This window comes from Cebus imitator, unplaced genomic scaffold, assembly GCF_001604975.1.
Source record: "Cebus imitator isolate Cc_AM_T3 unplaced genomic scaffold, Cebus_imitator-1.0 Scaffold106, whole genome shotgun sequence".
In the NCBI taxonomy this organism is placed as follows: Eukaryota; Metazoa; Chordata; class Mammalia; order Primates; family Cebidae; genus Cebus; species Cebus imitator.
Genome location: NW_016107421.1, coordinates 1017046 through 1035600, shown reverse-complemented (window position 1 = coordinate 1035600; position 18555 = coordinate 1017046). Strand labels below are relative to the sequence as shown.

The 18555-nt window shown below is 46.2% G+C and overlaps 1 protein-coding gene across 1 annotated transcript in view; it reads right to left on the bottom strand.

Moving 5' to 3' along the window:
• Positions 1 to 18555, bottom strand: part of TRPM8 (transient receptor potential cation channel subfamily M member 8) — a 100631-nt gene that overhangs the window by 75852 nt on the left and 6224 nt on the right. The window contains exons 2-5 of the mRNA XM_017537713.2: positions 14464 to 14585; positions 10901 to 10974; positions 3901 to 4057; positions 2352 to 2529 (exon numbers count right to left, since the gene is read on the bottom strand). Of these exons, the coding sequence (XP_017393202.1) occupies positions 2352 to 2529; positions 3901 to 4057; positions 10901 to 10974; positions 14464 to 14580 (526 nt within the window). The 5' untranslated portion in view covers positions 14581 to 14585. The remainder of the gene's footprint in view (positions 1 to 2351; positions 2530 to 3900; positions 4058 to 10900; positions 10975 to 14463; positions 14586 to 18555) is intronic.

Here is an 18555-nt window from a genome sequence, read left to right as displayed (position 1 = left end):
TTCAACACCCGCCTATGAGTGAGAATATGCGGTGTTTGATCTTCTGCTCTTCTGTCAGTTTGCTGAGAATGATGGTTATGGGGCATAAATCCAGCCTCTCAGCACCCAGTCTCCTTCCTCTAGACAGATTTTGAAACCGAGAGCTAACCTGATTAAGCCCAACAAACTTCACCTGCCTTGCTTGTTTTCAATTGCTTCCTTCTAGTTGATTTTAAAACCTATATAGCAAAAAGTCATGTAACCTAACAATATATAACTAAATTCCACTAGTTTCCTTACAGATAACATCACTGACAAATACATCACTATGATAATGGTTGATTAAAGTTGTTTTTCAGGAACTAGGGAGCTGCTCTGAGCCAGTTCAAAACAGTTGAGACCATTGACTCTACAACTGAGCGTGCACGATTGCCCAAGAGATGATCTTTTGATGTCAGAGGGCCAAAACTCCTCCCTCGGATCGTGCTAACACTGCCATTTTCTGAACAGGTGTCCTACGAAGAGCCATGAACCCTGACTACACCTGCACAAACCACCAATTACCTCATTCCTTCTCCACTGCCAATCACCTTTCCCCAAGCCGTAGAACACCTGCTTCTTTACTCCTTAAATATCCCTAATCCTTATTTTTGAGGAAGCAGATTTGACAGCTGTTCTCCCATCTCCTCACTGGGCAACCCTGTGAATAAATCTTTTCTTTTTTGCAAAACCCATGCTCACAGTGATTGACTTACTGCATGCACATTGAGAGGTTATGGCTTCATATCAATTTCAGCCATTAACGTTTCCTTTCAAAATGAGACAATGGGGAGTGAAGGTGGCACTCCAAGTGGACAATCAGCAACAATGAAACCATTCAGCTTCCTCAATTGCTTCACTTGATCTACATAGAAATATGTGCCCCAGCCCAGGGATTTTTTGGTCCATTTTGTTCTGCTATATTCCTAGCACATAAAACCATTTCTGGCACATCATAGGCATCCAATATGTAACTGTTTAATGACTGAATAAGGCGTGTTCAGGATTTAGTAGCAAGAAAGCTGGGTTACTCAATTTTATAACAAAGTGACAACCTTCAGTGTCCCCCTTGATTGGTCAGGAAACTGAGAAAAATGAATGGGAAAAAGAAAACAAAACATCTCAGTTTCTTCCTGGCATCAAGAAAAAAAATCACATTTAGATTAGGACATGTTTCTTTAGCTCTTTCAGTCAATATTAATTATTCATAAAATAAGTTTTTTAAATGTTAAGATTAAATAAACTGAATCTAATCATGGGAAAACCTCAACCAAATCCACATCTACAAAGCAATTGGCCTATAGTCTTAAATATATATATATATATATATATATATATATATATATATATAAAACGAAAGGCAAGGAAAGGCTAAGAACCAGTTCCAGATGTAAGAAAATGAAAATAAAATTTTTTAAAAAGACAAAAGCTAAATCGATTTGGAATACAAATTGAGAAAAAAGAACGTTTGCTCTAAAGGACTTTGTTGAGATAATTAGCAAATTTTGAGTATAAACTGTTAAACAGCAGTATTGGTCCATGGTAACTGTTTGAGTTTGAAAATTGTATTGGGTTACAGAGAAAACCCCCTGTTCTCAGGAGGGGCACGTTCATATACTTAGGGGTTAAGGATCATGATTCCTGCAACCTGCTTTCAATGGTTCCTCCAAAAAATCATATGTAGATATTTATGGAACAAGATAAGGCAAATGTGGGAAAATGTTAAAAATTGGTGAGTCTAGGTGAAGAATATACAGATGTTCATTGCATTATTCTTGCAACTTTTTTGTAGATTCAAATTTTTTAAAAAATATAAAGTTAAAAAGAAAGAAAATACTGTTTGAAGTGACAAAGCCTTAGCTGCTCTGACCTCAATCCGACACTTAGACAGGGTGCTTACCATTTCTCAAGCACTGTCACTACATTCAAAAGCACATCACCAATCTCACAATAACAAGCCAAGCAAATTACAACTGTCCTTTCCAATTCGCCCAGAAATTTCACCCAGAACAGAAATTATGGGTAAAAGTTTACGTGTGTTAATAACAACGTGAAAATCTTACAAGAATTAAAAAATTTCCCCTAAGGAAGCACCTTAATGCTGATTTAAAGAGTTGCTTTGTGAAGCTCCCCCACTACCTGCCAGACCTCCCTGTCCATTCATTCGAGGATATTGCTTTCAATAAAATAATGATTAATCAGTTCCAGCAGCATCCGGATTCTCCGGAATTGCAGGCGGGAACTCCCTTCTCTGCTGCCCACACTCGGTGCGGCCGGAATGGAAGAAGCAGGTGGCTGCTGGCCTTGGTCTTGGGGCAGCCTCCCACCCGCACCTTTGGACTGCGCGATGTAGATGAGCCTGCTGAAGATCTTGCGCATGCGCGGCTTCAGGGCGAAGTTCTTGGCGCCCCCGGTCACAGAAATGACCAGGTTGGGCGTTTTCAGGTGCCAGTGCTGGGTCAGCAACTCGTAGAGGATTTCCGCGTCCGTGTCGCAGGATAGACGGATATACTGTGGGGGAAGAGGGAGAAGCATCAGAATGGGCCTCTCCTTTGGAGAGAGGCTAATCAGAAACTCAAAAGGATGCAACCATCCTCTCCTATCTACTTGTGACCTGGAAGCCCCCTCCCCGCTTCCAGTTGTCCCGCCTTTCTGGACGGAACCGGTGTTCATCTTACCTATGCTGATTGATGCCTCATGTCTCCCTAAAACGTATACAATGAGAACACATGGGCACAAGGAGGAGAGCACTACACACTGGGGTCCGTTGGGGGAAAATAGGGGAGGGACGGTGGGGGGTGGGGAGCTTGGGAGAGATAGCAAGGGGAGAGATGCCAGATGTAGGTGATGGGGAGGAAGGCAGCAAATCACACTGTCACATGTGTACCTATGCAACAATCTTGCATGTTCTTCACATGTACCCCCAAACCTAAAATGCAATAAAATAAATGGGAAAAAAAAAAAAAACAAGCTGTGCTCTGACCACCTTGGGCACGTGTCAGGTCCTCCTGAGACTGTGTCACAGGTGTGACTCCTCAACTTTGGCAAAATAAACTTTCTAAATTAACAGATCCCTGTCTCAGATATTCAGGATTCACAGAAGGAAAGCAGACTGGAGGGCTCTGGGGGCCCTGAAAAGTCCCCCAGGCCAGGTAGAGAACTTAGGACTTAGAGGGGTACCCTGAGGTGTTTGAAGCAGGGTAGTAACAGGGTGGGCTTTGCATTTAGAGAGTCCTCAGCGGCCCTGCTGATGCCACAGGGAGGTGGGCAGCAAGAGAGGGTGCTGGCCCATTCTGGGGCAGAGGCCCTGGGAAGAGTCAGCAGTGGATGGGGCTGGGTTACCTCCCAGGGCAGCCATGGGGAGCTGGGGGAGGAGAGGCCTGGCTCCTGCAGAAGCAGCCTGTGGACGGTGATCTCATTGAGACTGAGAGCACAGAGGATGTAGGAGAGGCTGTTTCTGATCATTAAACATCTTTGCAAAACCTTGCTGGAGCGCTTGCACAGTGAGTATGGAAGGAATGCATATTCAGGGCGGTATGTAACTCAGGAGTACACAGAGCTAAGCAATCGGGTTCACAAAAGCATTCATGGGGACTTCTGTAACAGCAGGGCTGAAGGTGGATGTCATATGGATGCCTGCCTTGTGTGTGGACACAGGAGGCTAGGTGATAATCCAATCCTTACCCGTCGAGTTTTCCAGTTGAGCATTGCCTAATCACTGCTTTTTGACTTTTACAAGATGTATCTTTTCCTGCAATCATTTTTGACGTTTACTACCCATCTCTCCTGCCTCCATCCTGTTAGACAGTTACAGGTAAATCAAGGTAGCCCAAGCCATTTGGGCCTACGAACTAGCTGCCAAAGTAAAAAACCATTGCTTACCTTCCCTTTCTTCCCCAGGGTCTCAAACTGAATATCCCCAAAGGCATCCGTGGGAAATTCCTTGGTATGTTTCTTGTAGTTCCATTTCTCATTTTGGTTGATCTGGGTGCCTTCCATGTGCTGGCTCTGGGGATAGCCACACTTGCACACATTTTCCCTGATAAGCACAATGGTGTGGACAGGAAGGAAGGATTTCATTGAGCCTACTTATGGAAACCGGCATTGTTAGCTTAAATAGACACACAAAGAAGTGATACCTTCAAGTCTTATTTTCAGACTGTTTTCGTAATCTCGGTCAGTTTCATAGAAACTAGTTTGATGTAGCTGGGCACAGTGGCTCATGCCTATAATCCTAGCACTTTGGGAGGCTGAGGTGGGCAGATCACTTGAGGTCAGGAGTTCAAGACCAGCCTGGCCAACATGGTGAAACCTTGTCTCTATTAAAACACAAAAATTACCCGGGCTTGGTGGCATGCACCTGTAGTCTCTGCTATTCAGGAGTCTGAGGCAGGAGAATCACCTGAACCAAGGAGGTGGAGGTTGCAGTGAGCTGAGATCACACCGCTGCACTCCAACCTGGGTGACAGCAAGACTCCCTCTCCAAAAAAAATAAAATAAATAACAATAAAGAAAGAGAGAAAAGAAAAGAAGCTAGTTCTGCTGTTTTATCCCCGATGTTTATTATTCCTTCACCAACAAGCTAGCTCCATGCTGATAGAACAGAAATGAGCCCTGACCTCATGGAATCTAGCTTCTGTCCATGGGGCTGTTATGAGACTGAGTTTCAGAAATCTGAAAACTTTATCCAACTTCTCACATAGTTCATAACACACAGGAGCCCTGGGTAGGCCTCAGCGCCTCAGCACCAACCCTGCCAGTTTGCCCATCCAGTCAGGCTCCTCTGAAGTGAAGTGAGACATCCTTCCCATGGGCTGAACTTTCTGGGGAGATGCATTCCCTTGGCAGAGACCCAAACTGTTCCAGACTCTAGAGTGATCATCCTTTCCTTATTAGACATTAGCTACTAGACAGACTTTCAATAATCTGGGGTAGATGAGGACAAACTGTGCGGTAAATGAACACGAATTCTTCCCGTTAAAAGTGCAATGGAACTAAATTCATCCATTAGGTGACACAGAGACATAACAGGAAATTGGAATAGGATAGAAAGATACACAGTCAGTGGTAAATCCTCTTCCCCTATGCCTTCGCCAGCATACCACAGTCGCCCAACAGATACTATTGAAAATCTACTCTGATTTAGCCCTGGGCTGAGCTTCACAGCAGCTCGAGGTGAGCTGAATGTCATTCCTGCCCGTAAGCTGATCTCTCGGGAATAACTTCACATGACACCTGGCAAAGTGCAGAGGAACAAACAAAACACCTCCTTTTATTCTTGCATAGCCCATCTCCTGTCAGGCTTGCCGCGAGGGCCGGAAATGACGCAGAGCGCTTTGCTGGAGCTGGAATGTGGTACCTGCTCCATTAAGGTGACTTAAGTTATGGTGGTGTCATATATGCAAATCAAGGATTAAGGAAGGCAGTGGCAACAGAAAAGAAGCACAAATGCAGTTTTCAAAAAATCGGCCAGGTGCAGCGGCTCACGCCTGTAATCCCAGCACTTTGAAAGGCCAAGGTGGGCGGATCACAAGGTCAAGAGATCGAGATCATCGTGGCCAACATGGTGAAACCCCTTCTCTACTAAAAATACACAAATTTGCCAGGCGTGGTGGTGCACACTTACAGTGCCAACTACTAGAGAGGCCGAGGCGGAAGAATCACTTGAACCGAAGGGTGGAGGTTGCAGTGAGCCAAGATCATGCCACTGCACTCCAGCCTGGTGTCAGAGTGAGACTCCATCTAAAAAAAAAAAAACCCTCCAAAAACACGTTCCATGATTATTTGACCTCTCTATCCAGAGCACCCTGAGAGTAGTCATCTCCAGAGACATGAGCAACCACCACCAAGATTCTCATTTGGCCAAAAACAACTCCCCGCGAGTGAGGCTCTGTTCACCTCCTCCCAGCTTCTTTCTGCCTGCCCCATCAACTTGGTTCTCCATCTCTCTCTGCTGTCTCTCTGATCCATCTTTGGACAAGACACAGAGGTGCTAGGAATTAAGGGGGCCATGGCCAGTAGAGGAGGAGAACAGAGAGTTTTGTCCTGAGATGGCTAGGAGTAGCAAAGTGGGAGACATGTTTGGTCACTGAAACAGGCCCTAAGAGCAAAGCTCTCCTTTTACCAGTAGGTGACTCAGTGTCCTGATTTGCCCAGGACAGTCCAAGTTTACACCTGTTGCCCAAGTCCTGGTAGGATCAGTGCCTCCCTCACTCTTATCCAGGTCCTAGACCCCACAATAAAGTCTGTGGTCGCCCGTTCACCACTAACCTACCAAAAAAGGCATCCCCCTCTGGCAGATGTGGGCCAGTACCAGGATGCAGGGTCAGATAACAAGATTCAGCCCCATTCACCCCCAGCATCCTTGTGCAGTGCACAGCCCAGGCAACCATACATGGGAACCATGGAGCAAGGATTCCCTGCACAGGCTGAGCCAAATAAAGATATACAAACTGAGGAAATCCTGTTAGGGTTTGCTTCCAGCTGGACTCTTTATCTTATATTCTCTGTTCCCCATGTTTCTGGCACTTCAGGGCATTTAGCAGATGTCCTTTGAATAAATGAACAAGGGAGTGAATAAATACACTGAATGGTCTTCTTTTAAATAGTTTTCATCCTCAATGATCTTTGTAAAGTAGGCCTGTTTTCCTTCCAGAATACAAGCTGTATTTTCAGGGTCTTCTTCACTGTTCACCCTATTTAACATATGGCAAAATGATAGGGTTAATTCTAAAAGCGCTCCGTGGCAGGAGGTCACATTTTCATTTACAAGATGGTAATAGTGATATATATTTCTATGGCTGTTTCTAAAAACACAATAGCAACAGAAAGGAGTTGCTTAATGGGCAAATTTTATGACCACTCCGGAAGCAGATGAACTCCCAGCCGAATTGTGACCAAGTTTCTGCTGCCTGGAAGTAATTGGCTTCAGCTGGAGTTCCTCTGCTAATAGCGATCTTTTTGAAGTACTGGAAGCCCAGGGTAACTACCAAAGACACTCAACAAGGCGATTCTATCATGAGGAACAAATGCTTCTCAGCAGCAAACCTCACAAGCAGCTTGCTCTCCTAGCGGGTGGGAATGCTGCTGGAGACACATCAGGGCACTTGCCTGCTAGATACGGCGCATTTGACATGGACCCCAGTGAGGTTGTCCCTTCTCTCCAACCTCGTCTACACAGTAGGATCAAGATGAGTCTGTTCATATAACTGAATTATGGAAATGTCCACGATTGACAGGCCCAAGGATGGGAAGTTAATCCAGGATTGGCATACGTGTCCCTTTCATAAGAATTTGAAATTAGGACCAAAAGAGCTGCTTCCATCTCTCTCTAGGTCTAGGCCTGTGACATGGAAGATCAGACACCACAACACAACTGTAGCTACTCTGAAAAAGAAGAGAGCAGGTGTTCAGGGAGAGGTGGAGGCAGGGGTGAGCAGAGGGGACCTACTGAGTCCCCCTCGTCAGTCACTGTTTCTAACCACTCCAGAGGTCTGGCCACCCTCTACTCTTAGGCGGCATTTCTTTTTCCTTAGAGCAAATCCCCTCTTTAGGTTAAGGTGGTTGAGCTCCTTGTAACCAAAAGTCTTAATTACCACATGGTATGTAAATGATCCCTATCCAAAGTATTTCTCAAAGCATTTATTTAATATTTTCTGAAGCTATAAAAATTGAGCTAGAGACTGGATCCAACATCGCCCTCCAGCAGCAGCCTCACCTCTGTTTTGGAACAGTTCCCAGGGCATCACTCAGTGTGGCCAAGAAAAAGTCAACAAGAATTGAGCAGATTTTTCTCAGCCCTCTCTTTCCCTAAGTGTTAGGGCACTTTCTGAGCCCAGTCTGCTTCCCAGTGCTCCTCTTCTCTCTCCACAGCTGTCACTGTCCCACTCTCTTTTGGGATCTGCCCACCCACCCAAGCTCATTGCAGAATGGGGGAGAGAATTCCCTGCCCCACCTGTTGTTGCTATAACCAAAAACAGACTGTTGAGCCCTTTTGCCTGCTAAGGGTGGCAGCTGCCTGGCAGCTCTGGTCTATGGGCTGACATCACTCCAAGCATCAATTTGCGTGAATTGGTTTACAAATGGAGAAGAGGGCTTGCCAGGAAGGCATTAGGAGTGCAGATACCTGGAGGAGGAATAGGGATGACAGATAGGAGAGATGAAGAGGACAGGAGAGCATCAGGACCCTAGTTCTACCCCCTTGGACCAAGTCTGAATCCTGTAAAATGACACTGTCCAATGCGGTAGCCACTGACCCACGTGGCTATTTAATTTTATATTTAAATTAAGTGAAATTAAATAAAGTTGAAAACGTTCCTTGGTTGTGCTAGCCACATTTCAAATGGTCAACAGCCAGATATGGCTAGTGGCTACCATATTGGATGGCGCAGACATAGAATACTTCCACCATGGCAGAAGGTTCTGTTGCACAGTGCTGCTGTTGTGAAAGTAGCGTTCTTTCTGTTTCTACCTGGAACCCAGCATGGCCAAGGAAGTAAGAAGTGACTAGAACAAACCCAGACCTAGGAGCTTACTACCCATAGTGTGCCAGAAGGTGACCCCTAAGCTGGCAGCATGTCTCAGAGGACACACAGCAGCAGGGGCGAAGGCGTGGCATCACCTTGCAGTGACATCCACAAGAGGTTAGAGTGGAGAGGCAAGGGTGGGTTGGGCTTAGCACAAGGGTGGCAACCCTGGGAACTCTCGGGAGGGACGTTGGCAGCTTATGTCATCTAGCGTGGCAAATAGCAGCAAAACCAGGGTATCGATGTAATTAATCGTCACTTCATTTGATGCCCTTGCCTGATGGGTAACTTAGATTACATGGAGTGTTCCCACTACCTACGGAGAGACAGAAATAATACATATGGGGAATTCAAAGATTATAGAACTTTGCATCCCTTCTGAGATGGGAACTGGAAGACCCCGAGATGTTCCTATGCTCTGCTTGTGTTGCTTAGGACTGTGGCTGCTCACTACATCTTCCTTCATTTTGGCTCAGACTTGAGGTGTAATCAAGCACTGTAAGGTGGACAGCCATGGGCTTCCCCAACCTACATCTACTTCCCCTTCTGCTGGTAAGTGAGCCCTGATTTTCGTTTGAGGAATCATCCTTTTCTGCACTGAGTTCACCCGGACATATCACCCAAGCCTGGCCAATCAGTATATTCCACCATCCAACTCAACTAATCCACCCTCCAGCCCAGGGATTAGTTCAGAGATGGGCACATGGCCCAAGCCAGACCATTAAGAGCCATGAACATCAGCCCAGGACTTTTGATGGAATTGCTAGGGGCAAGGCCCTCTTTGCTCTAACTGGCAAATGGAAAGCTGATTACGCACAACCAAAAACAGTGACCATTTTGCCTCACATTGTGAAAAGCCCGTCCATCAGAGAGGGGCAGAAACAACAGGTGGAAAGAGACAGAGCCTTGGTGACGTTGTTCAAGCCCTAGATCTGGCTGCACTTTTCAGCCACAACATCCCACTATCACACCCCACAGAATCCCTCCTCCATCTTCCACTTATGCCAGTTAGACTGGACATCTGTAACTGAGAACGTGTTGATGAATTTGGTCCGCCCGAAGCAATGTCATTCTTAGAAAGAGAGGCAACTGAGGGTATACAGAAGGCACAACCTTGGAATCAGAAAACCTGGGTTCAGATCTCTCATCCGTCTTCTACTGGCCATGTGACCGTGGGTAAAATACTGAACGTCTCTGGGTCTCACTTGCCTTAATGATAATAACAGCTTCCTTGCAACGAGGTTGTAGTATTAACAATCAAGTATGTAAGTCCTGTTCGTGAAACATACAGGGGATAAATAGCTGACTTACAGAGCTTATACTTTGTCAGAATGACTCATGATGCAAAAGTTTATACCAGTGACAGAGCAGAGGTCTTTTCTGCTGTTCATTTTCTGATTCACATGAAGAATTATGCTCTAAAGCATTATGGTGGGTATTTTATGTGCTACCTCATTGAATACCACAACCCATGAGGTATATTTTTGCTAGATTCTTAGGATAAGGGAATTGGCTTCAGAAAAGAGAATAATTGGCTCAAGGCCGTACAGTGAGGAGGCAGCCAAATCAAGGCTAAAACCAAAGCTGGCTCTAAAGCCTTTTTCTTTATTACGACAGCCTTCCTTTGTTCATTGCCTCTGTTCAACTGAAGTTATTTTCATTTTAAAAGACAGTGCTTTTTCTTGCACTGCCAGTCAGTAAAAAAGAAGGGACAGAGAGAAACAAGAAGAGTGAGGTAGGATTAAGGTTGTTTAATTAGATTCAAACGCATCTTCTGCACAAAGGGTGAGCACTCATCAATCCATTCATTCACTCACTTGCTCATCAACATTTACTGAAGTCCTCCTGTGGGCTGAGCCGGTGGGGCTTGCTTTTGTAACCCAGGCTGAATGTTCCACAACACATGAGACTTAGAGTAGATTAACACCCAATTAGAAGGAAAGACCCAAAGTCAACAGCAGGGAAGAAAAGGCTGACAGAGGAGCCAGTAAGACGGAAATATGCCCACATGCATGGTATTGCCTGACAACTTCCTTGTTAACAACTTTCATTACCAAGGTCACTCAGGTGGGTTTCCATTCTCATGGGAATACTGAAGAGAGTGACAGCCTCTCTCAGTGACTTTTCCAACTATTGCCAAAGCTGAAAATATCAAATGAAATCGTAGAGCTCTAAGCAACAACTACAAGCTCCTTGCCAGATCTTTCCTGCTCACACAACATTTCTGAGAATTACAAGACGAAGACATCTTTAATAATGAACCAGTGAGCATTTCTTTGTTTGTTGTAATGGTGGTTGATTTTTTTTTTTTTTTTTTGAATGTGGAAAGCAAAAATGGAGGGAAAGTAGTAGCTTACGTGGCCTTGGAATCTTTGGTAAAGAAGACACATTCTCGTTTCTTAAAATTTGCTTGAATAAAATTCGCCAAGTCCTTTGGAGAGAGAGCATTGAATAACACATTACTAATTTATTCTCACTCCTTGCTGATATTAATGAACGCTAAATATGATGTAACTCCACTTCATATGCTTTAAGAACTTACCACATATTCATAGCATCCAGCCTTTGTTCATGCCTTCAGAGTACACAGTTTTTTTTAAGATGCATACATTAAAATTTTTATAACTAAATGGAAAATTTTTCTAAAAATGATTTGGGCTTATCTTATATATAAACAGCATTATATACATACAAATTATGTTTTTCCACCTCTAAGGCTACAAGGAAGAACATAGGCATTGGATGATAGTTTTTCATAAATAATATATCAATGCAGATTCCCATTCCTCTTATACTTGCTATTTAAAAGAAGGCATATTCCAAAAACCCTTCATAATTGTATTTATCCCTCCATGGGCAAGGTGGTTAGGCACATCTGGGACCTAATTCTGACAAACAGCCAAAGCCTTTATAAACCAAAAGCTTCCCTTAAGTTAGCAGAAGCAAACTATTTGGAAACAAATGAAAAACTCCTTTAAAAATACCTATACTCCTCAAAGAAGGAGCAGGTATTTGCATCATGTATGAAACATCACAGGATTGGTAGTCAGAATATTTGAGTGCTGTGCATCAATAAGAATAAGGCAGAGAACCCGATGGAAAAAAATGGCCAAAGACAAGAGTAAGGATTCATTGAAAGAGAATAACCCATAAGCATATGAAAGGAAGCTCAACCTCATTCAGAATGAGCAAATGCAAAGGAAAACCACAGTGAGATCTCATTTTACACACACCAGGTTAGCAAAAATATCAAAGCAATGAACACTCAGCATGACTGAAGGGAAGGGCAGCGGGCCTCATGCCCACCGTGGGTGGGTAAGTGAACTGATGCAACCATTCCTGAATATTGTCCACTATCGCCAGTAAAGTTATCTCCCTGTGGAAAAGTCCCTTGCGGAGAAAGGCAGGATTGTCCCATGAATGACCTGCATACTCAGAGTGCCTGGCAAAGCTGCCTGGCAATAAATTTTCAGCCTCAGACAGCTGCCTTGCCCTGGGGAGGTGGGGCTGCTAGGAGCTTCCTTTCCCCAGCAGCCCAATGCCACTTCCCACAGGCCACCAGGTATGGGCAGCTGGAGTTCTCAGGCAACCTCACACACAATTGGCCTCATAAGACAGGCCACTGGCACCAGAGCCACCCCTGACTTCCTATCCCCACCAGCAAGGCTGTCACCAGCCATACACTGCAAAGGGGGAAGCCTCCTCTCCTGGAGTGAAGTTCACGATGAGAAGCCCCCTTCCCTTCTCATCCTCTGCCTCTGCAAGTCCTGAGATATCAGAGAAGGGTGACCATGTGCCTTATCTTCCCAAACCTTTGAACATAAGTTTCCCCATAAGTCCTGTGTCTTAAATCCAGACCCCATGAAAGAGAGATGTTTACCTTCACCCACACCGAGCCTCAACTCAATGAACATTTTCCAGGTAGGCATGGCTTACATATCTAGGAGTGTTAAAAATGGTATTGCTTGTAATAGCAAAGACCAGAAGCCCAAATGCCATCTGTCTTAGGCTGAACAAATAAACATAAGCACACAGTAGGGTGCAGCACAGCATGAAATAAATCAACAATGATTACATGTCTCACCGTGGATGAATCTCAAAAACAGTTTTGAGCAAAAAAAAAAAAAGAAAGAAAAAGGAAAAAAGGAACTCACAAAAAAAATATGTATCGTACAATTCCACGTATGTCAAAATCAGAACAAAACTAAACAATGTATTGTTTAGAGAGATACATATACTCAAGTCATAAAATTACAAATAAAATCAGGGAATGGGTCATGCAAAACTCAGGATAGTGGTTATAACCTCTGATAGGAGAGAGGAAAGCCAACTCACCAGGCATATGGGGGTGATATGCTATTTCTCAAGCTGGTGGTGGGCACAAGAACATTCATTTCAATATTCTTTTTAAGCTGGAAATTCACATATATACATCTTTTCTAAGTACATTTCAACAGGAACATGTTGAAAGCAAAAACAATTTCAATGCTCACCTCCACACAACAGTTTTGAAAATCCGTGATGCCCATTTTTCCTGTGATTTTTTTATCCACTTAACTAATTTCAAATCTACTTAACAGGAATGAAGGAAACAGCTATGTAAGCTGTGTAACCAATGATCATGGAGGAAGGGTGATGATTTCTTAAAAATTGCTTTGTGGCTTTAAAAAAACCCTCTGAAAGTGCACTTTCAGAGATGTGCATGTGCTCAGGGGGCAAAAAGGAACCCCCCAGAACTGAGACACTCTTGCATGGTCTCAGCAGTTCTACACACAGGGATGCCTGCATCTGGGAGAGGCTGACCCGCAGGGGCTGAGGAGAGGAGACCCATCCAGCAGGAGGTCACAGGAGCACACACAAGAAAGAGTCAGCCTCTGTCCATCTCCCAGGGCTCCGGCACTGAGGCCAGAAGGACCCCTCCAGAAGGGCTCTCCCAGAGATGCTTCATCACTGGGGTTGAAGAGGAGAGCAAGGGGGAAAACGCCGGAAAAGCTACCACCACCCTTGGCCCACTGTTTGCTTCTCCCATGACAACAACTGAGGTGAGACTGGGGAGCAACTGCAAGGAGGTGCTTAGTCCCCCCACCACCCGGGCATGCAAGTGTAGGGGCAGCCCCTGAGGGCTGGCACCTCCTTCACTTTTGCATCAGGGTTGCCTCACTTGCCTAGTCCTGGCCCTGGGAGACAGAACCCAGCTGGGGAAGAGTGGGTTTTTGCGTGTTGGTTTGTGTGTGTGTTTTCTTACAGCTCAATGATAGATCACAAAGTCAGCCTGCATGGAACCCACCAGTGAGATCAAAATCCTAAACAACACCCAAAACCGCCCTCCCCAACCACCAATTCCTACTTCTTTCCTTTCTTTCCAAAGCTAGCCTCTATCCCAAGTTTTAACACTGTAGCCCAGGAGAACTGGATTTCCGACTGGAAAGTTGTCTTAACTTCTTGACAAATGAGAGTGTTGGACAGGATCTGAGAGTGGGCGAAAAACCTGTGGGAGGAAATTCCGCCTAGTGCCTGCAAAGCCAGGCAGGGAGAGGCAGAGAGGTGCTAAGGACATGCCTCCCGTTGGCACCCAACCCCAAGTCCAGCTCACCCAAGGAGCCATGGCTGGGCACGTCTGTGTCCTGAAGGCAGCATGGAAGCTGGCTTGGAACCGGGAGAGACAGTGCCAAGGAGTGAGGCGAGGAGGCCATTGCAAGAACAAATGCAGATGGACCCAAACTGAGACCCTGGCCGTAGAGCTGGAGAAGGGACTGAGATTCGAAACTCAGACCGGAAGCAAGAGCACTGAGCATTAAGCAGTGAAATTGTAAAGACATGGCATCTAAAATTTCCTAAAAGTCCATTTGCAAATGCATGATTTAATGCCTTATGAATGTTACAATGATAACCTTTCGAACAGGTGGTGCGCGTGACTTACACTTTCACTGTAAGACAAGTCTATGCTCCGAGACGCACCGGAGTACAGGGTCCGGGTGCTGTCCAGAGTGCCGTTCCTTCTGCTCCTCATGCTGAGCCTGGTTCTCCCAAAGGACATCTCTTCTGCAACGATGGGTGGAGGAGGATAAGTTTGGGTTACAAACAGTAAAAGGCTTCCTTCAAAGCTTCACCCCAACACCCCTTTCTCTGCACCCTCTCCCCTTTGCAACGTGCAATGTGCCACGTGCAATGTCCCATGCTCCATTCAGCCCATGAGGGTCATCATGCCCCTGCCCCTAATTCCTCTTCACCCTACAAGACCCAGGTGGCATTTCCACCCCTCACTCAGCACATCCTCTCTGGCCCCTCACTTCTGAGTCAGGTTCCCCTTCTGGGTACTCCCTCTGTGCAGTGGCTGAGGGCATGGGCCCACCCGACCCAGAGCTCTGAAAGGGCAGTCTGTACCACATGCATCACAACGCACTGCACCTGAGGGGCTTTCGAGAGCTACTTGCTAAGTAATGAATTGGGGATGAAGGAAATTTACAGAGCAGACTATGGATAGCAGCCTGTTTTGGCCAGAGGACTTGGCTCTTGGGCAGAAAAGAAGACTCCTAGCCCTGAAGGGTGGTGGGCAGGGCTTGAGGGTCAGCATGTCCCAGGTCATCCTGAGACTCTAACGCCCAAAACTTCTCTCTTGGGCTCTGGAGCAGGCTGCTGGCCTGGGCATTGCAGAGCCTTATGTCATGCAGATGCTTCCTAGCGGACCCCACTCTGTTTTTCTCACTCTAAGATGCCCCCATCCCATACTTCGGGAGGCCCCTCACCCCTTGTCTCCCAAACTCTAACTCAGACCCACATCCCAAGCTACAGACAAAACCCGTCAATGCCTACTCAACCTCCAAGTTTGTCCTGCAGACACAGCAAATGAAAGCGCCACCCTTCCTGGACACCTGTGTCTCCCTGAATCCCTTCCTCCTGGCTCCAAGCTCCTCCCTGTGTCCCATCACATCCCAGCGGCAGTCCTTCCTCCTCACCCCTTGCAAGGCTCTCGCATTGCCTGCACTTGCCAAGGGGCCCTGCTGGCCTCCACCTCCGCAGCCTGACTGTACCCACTTCCCTCTCTCTCTGGGCCCGCCTTTCCCATCTGGGGTCCCTCCCTCTGTCCGGAGCCCTCTGCCCCATACCCCTCCAGCTGTCATGTCCTGCTCATCCTCCAGGTTCAGCTCACTCATCACTTCTTAAGGGAGATGCCCCACAATGCCCAGGCTGGGCAAGAGCTCACCTGCCTCCATAGCCCCTTCAACCCGCACCAAGCTGTGGGCATCATGATTTGTTTAATAACCTGTTGACCCCTATTAACTTGCTGAGGCCAAGGACTGTATCTTGTTCACCACTAGACTTCCAGACCTGGCACAATGCATAAAGGAGATCTGCATAAATATTTATTGGATGAATAATTTGATTGAATCAATAGTCCCTAACAAATCCTCCTTCAGCTTGCAAACTACTTCCACATCACCTTCTATAACTCCCGAATGCAGAAATGTCTAAGACACAGAGCAGACCCACCACTCAGCCATAGTCTGCTCTCAGCCCTGCAGCCCAGCGGCCATGGCTCCTCCGTCCAGATCACCCATCCCAGGCCAGCCACAGGCCTCCCACACCGCAGAGACTGGCACTGGTTTGAAACGCACTCAGAATGGTTGGTCTAGACTGTTTAAAACAACAAGCGCTTCTTTTACTTCTCTCCCCAGGCATTTCCAAGAGAAGCTGAGAGTATTAATTGGTACTTTACATACATTATTGCAAAACCACAAATCAATCCTGCAAGGTATTCACTATGATTCCCATACAGCAAATTGCTTCTAAGTAGGGCACGAATGCTTAGGAAGTGACTTCATTTGCCTTGAAATGAAAACTGTTTATTTCGCTGCAACAGAATAGGGGTATTTTTGCCTTCAAATCACATTTCCATCAAACAAAACATTGGGAGCCATTTAAGAGGTGCAGCAAACAGCCCTCCTCTGACATTCCGAATGCCTCATTAGCAGCTGGTAGTCTCTTACTGGTTCTCTGAGACTAGTTGATATTCAGGTTGGTTGACTGTGGGTCTTGGCATAGAGCCTCAGATAACAGCTACCTCAGAAGTGCAGGTTTGTAGATCTTCTAGGCACATCCTTGCAGGACTTCAGGCTCAGAAGTAAAAGTAGTATTGGAGCTGGGTGCGGTGGCTCACGCCTGGAATCCCAGCACTTTGGGAGGCCAAGGCAGGTGGATCGTGAGGTCAAGACATCGAGACCACTCTGGCCAACATGGTGAAACCCCGTCTCTACTAAAAATACAAAAATTAGCGGGGCGTGGTGGCACATGCCTGTAGTCCCAGCTACTCGGGAGGCTGAGGTAGTAGAATCATTTGAATACAGGAGGCAGAGGTTGCAGTGAGCCGAGATCACATCACTGCACTCCAGCCTGGTGACAGAACAAGGCTGTCTCAAAATAAAAAATAAATAAAAGAAGCACTGGAAGAAGGAACATAAGTCCTGAGGCCCAAGGGAAGTGATGTGGGAAGAGAACACCTGGGACCCTGGAGAGGGAGAGGAGGGGTCTGCAGGAAAGGAGCTGCTCCTGCAAGAGTGAACTGGTAAGGCAGGGGGAGAAAGCCGATCCCTTGATTCGTCACGTACCAGGGAGAAGTAATAAAATCACACCGCCTGATGCAGCGATGCAAAATTCCCTGGAAAAAAAAAAAAAAGAAAAATGGGCAAAGGGCTAGGATGTCCATGCCTGGCGTGAGTCCTTCTGCTCCTTACTTGCCCACTCTGGATTTGTCTGTCAGTGTCAGGAGAAGGTCCCTGGGGATGGTCTGAGGGCAGCAAAACCGAGGAGGAATCCCATGAGAAGCGTTTCTTCCTTGGGGATGTCTTTTTACTGCATTCCAAACGCCGTAAAAAGAGTTCTGTTTTCATCAGAGTTTTGAGCTGGTGAAGAAAATCCTGAAGGCAGCCTCCCTGCTCTTCTTTCTGCTCAGCATTCTCCCCTTATTCTTAAGTGCTGGTATTTTACTGATTCTAACCAGATAATGGTCTAAAATTTTTACATCGATCATAAGCTGTCTTTTCACGCGAACTCAAGTTTGGCTGTTTTTGGTTTTTTCCCAGCTCTGCACAGTTTGTTGTCGGTGCTGTTTATTGTTTTCTGGTTGCAGCCTCTCCAGGCAGAAGAGAGAGGGAGGTGCCTTCCCAGGCATGGTGGAAGCTGAGATTAGAAGTCTCAAGATCCACCAGTGAAGTGCTTAATGGACAGCAGTCCTCACTTCTAATGAAACTGGCACCATGATCAGGTGTGGCAAAGACCGGCAGCAACATGTGACCCACTGTCAAACCAGAGAATGTGCTCACAATGTTCGGTGGATGCCAGCCCATGGAGCCCTGTGTGGTGACCTGGTGCCAGCAGCATTGGGCAGGCAGAGCATGGCAGCAGGGGACACATGGGGTTGTGTCCCTCCACTTTAACCCACCCCACTGAGGAGGGAAAATCTTGGTACAGCTGCACCACACCTGGCTGACGCCGTTGCTGGAGGAGCCTTGGAGAACCCTAGAGATTCATCATGTCAGTAACAGGCCTTTCAGAAGAGAATGTCCCACTCATAGGAGACACAGTCATCAAAACGTCAACAGAATAAATCTTCCCTGAGATAAAGAAAGACTTGAGTCTTCACAATAAAAATCTCACTGGGTCTGTTGTCAGGCAAAATTAACAGGGCCAGATGTGTTCAGATGAAATTATTTAAACATAAGAATAAACAGGCTGAGAGCAGTGGTTCATGCCTGTAATCCCAACACTTTGGGAGGCTGAGGTGTGTAGATCACCTGAGGCCAGGAGTTTGAGACCAACCAGGCCAACAGGTAAAACGCTGTCTCTACTAAAAATACAAAAAATAGCCAGGCGTGGTGGCACATGCCTGTAATCCCAGCTACTTGGGAGGCTGAGGTGGGAGAATTGCTTGAACCCAGGAGGCAGAGGTTGCAATTAGCCAAGATTGCGCCACTGCACTCCAGCCTGGGCGACAGAGTGAGACTCCGTCTCAAAA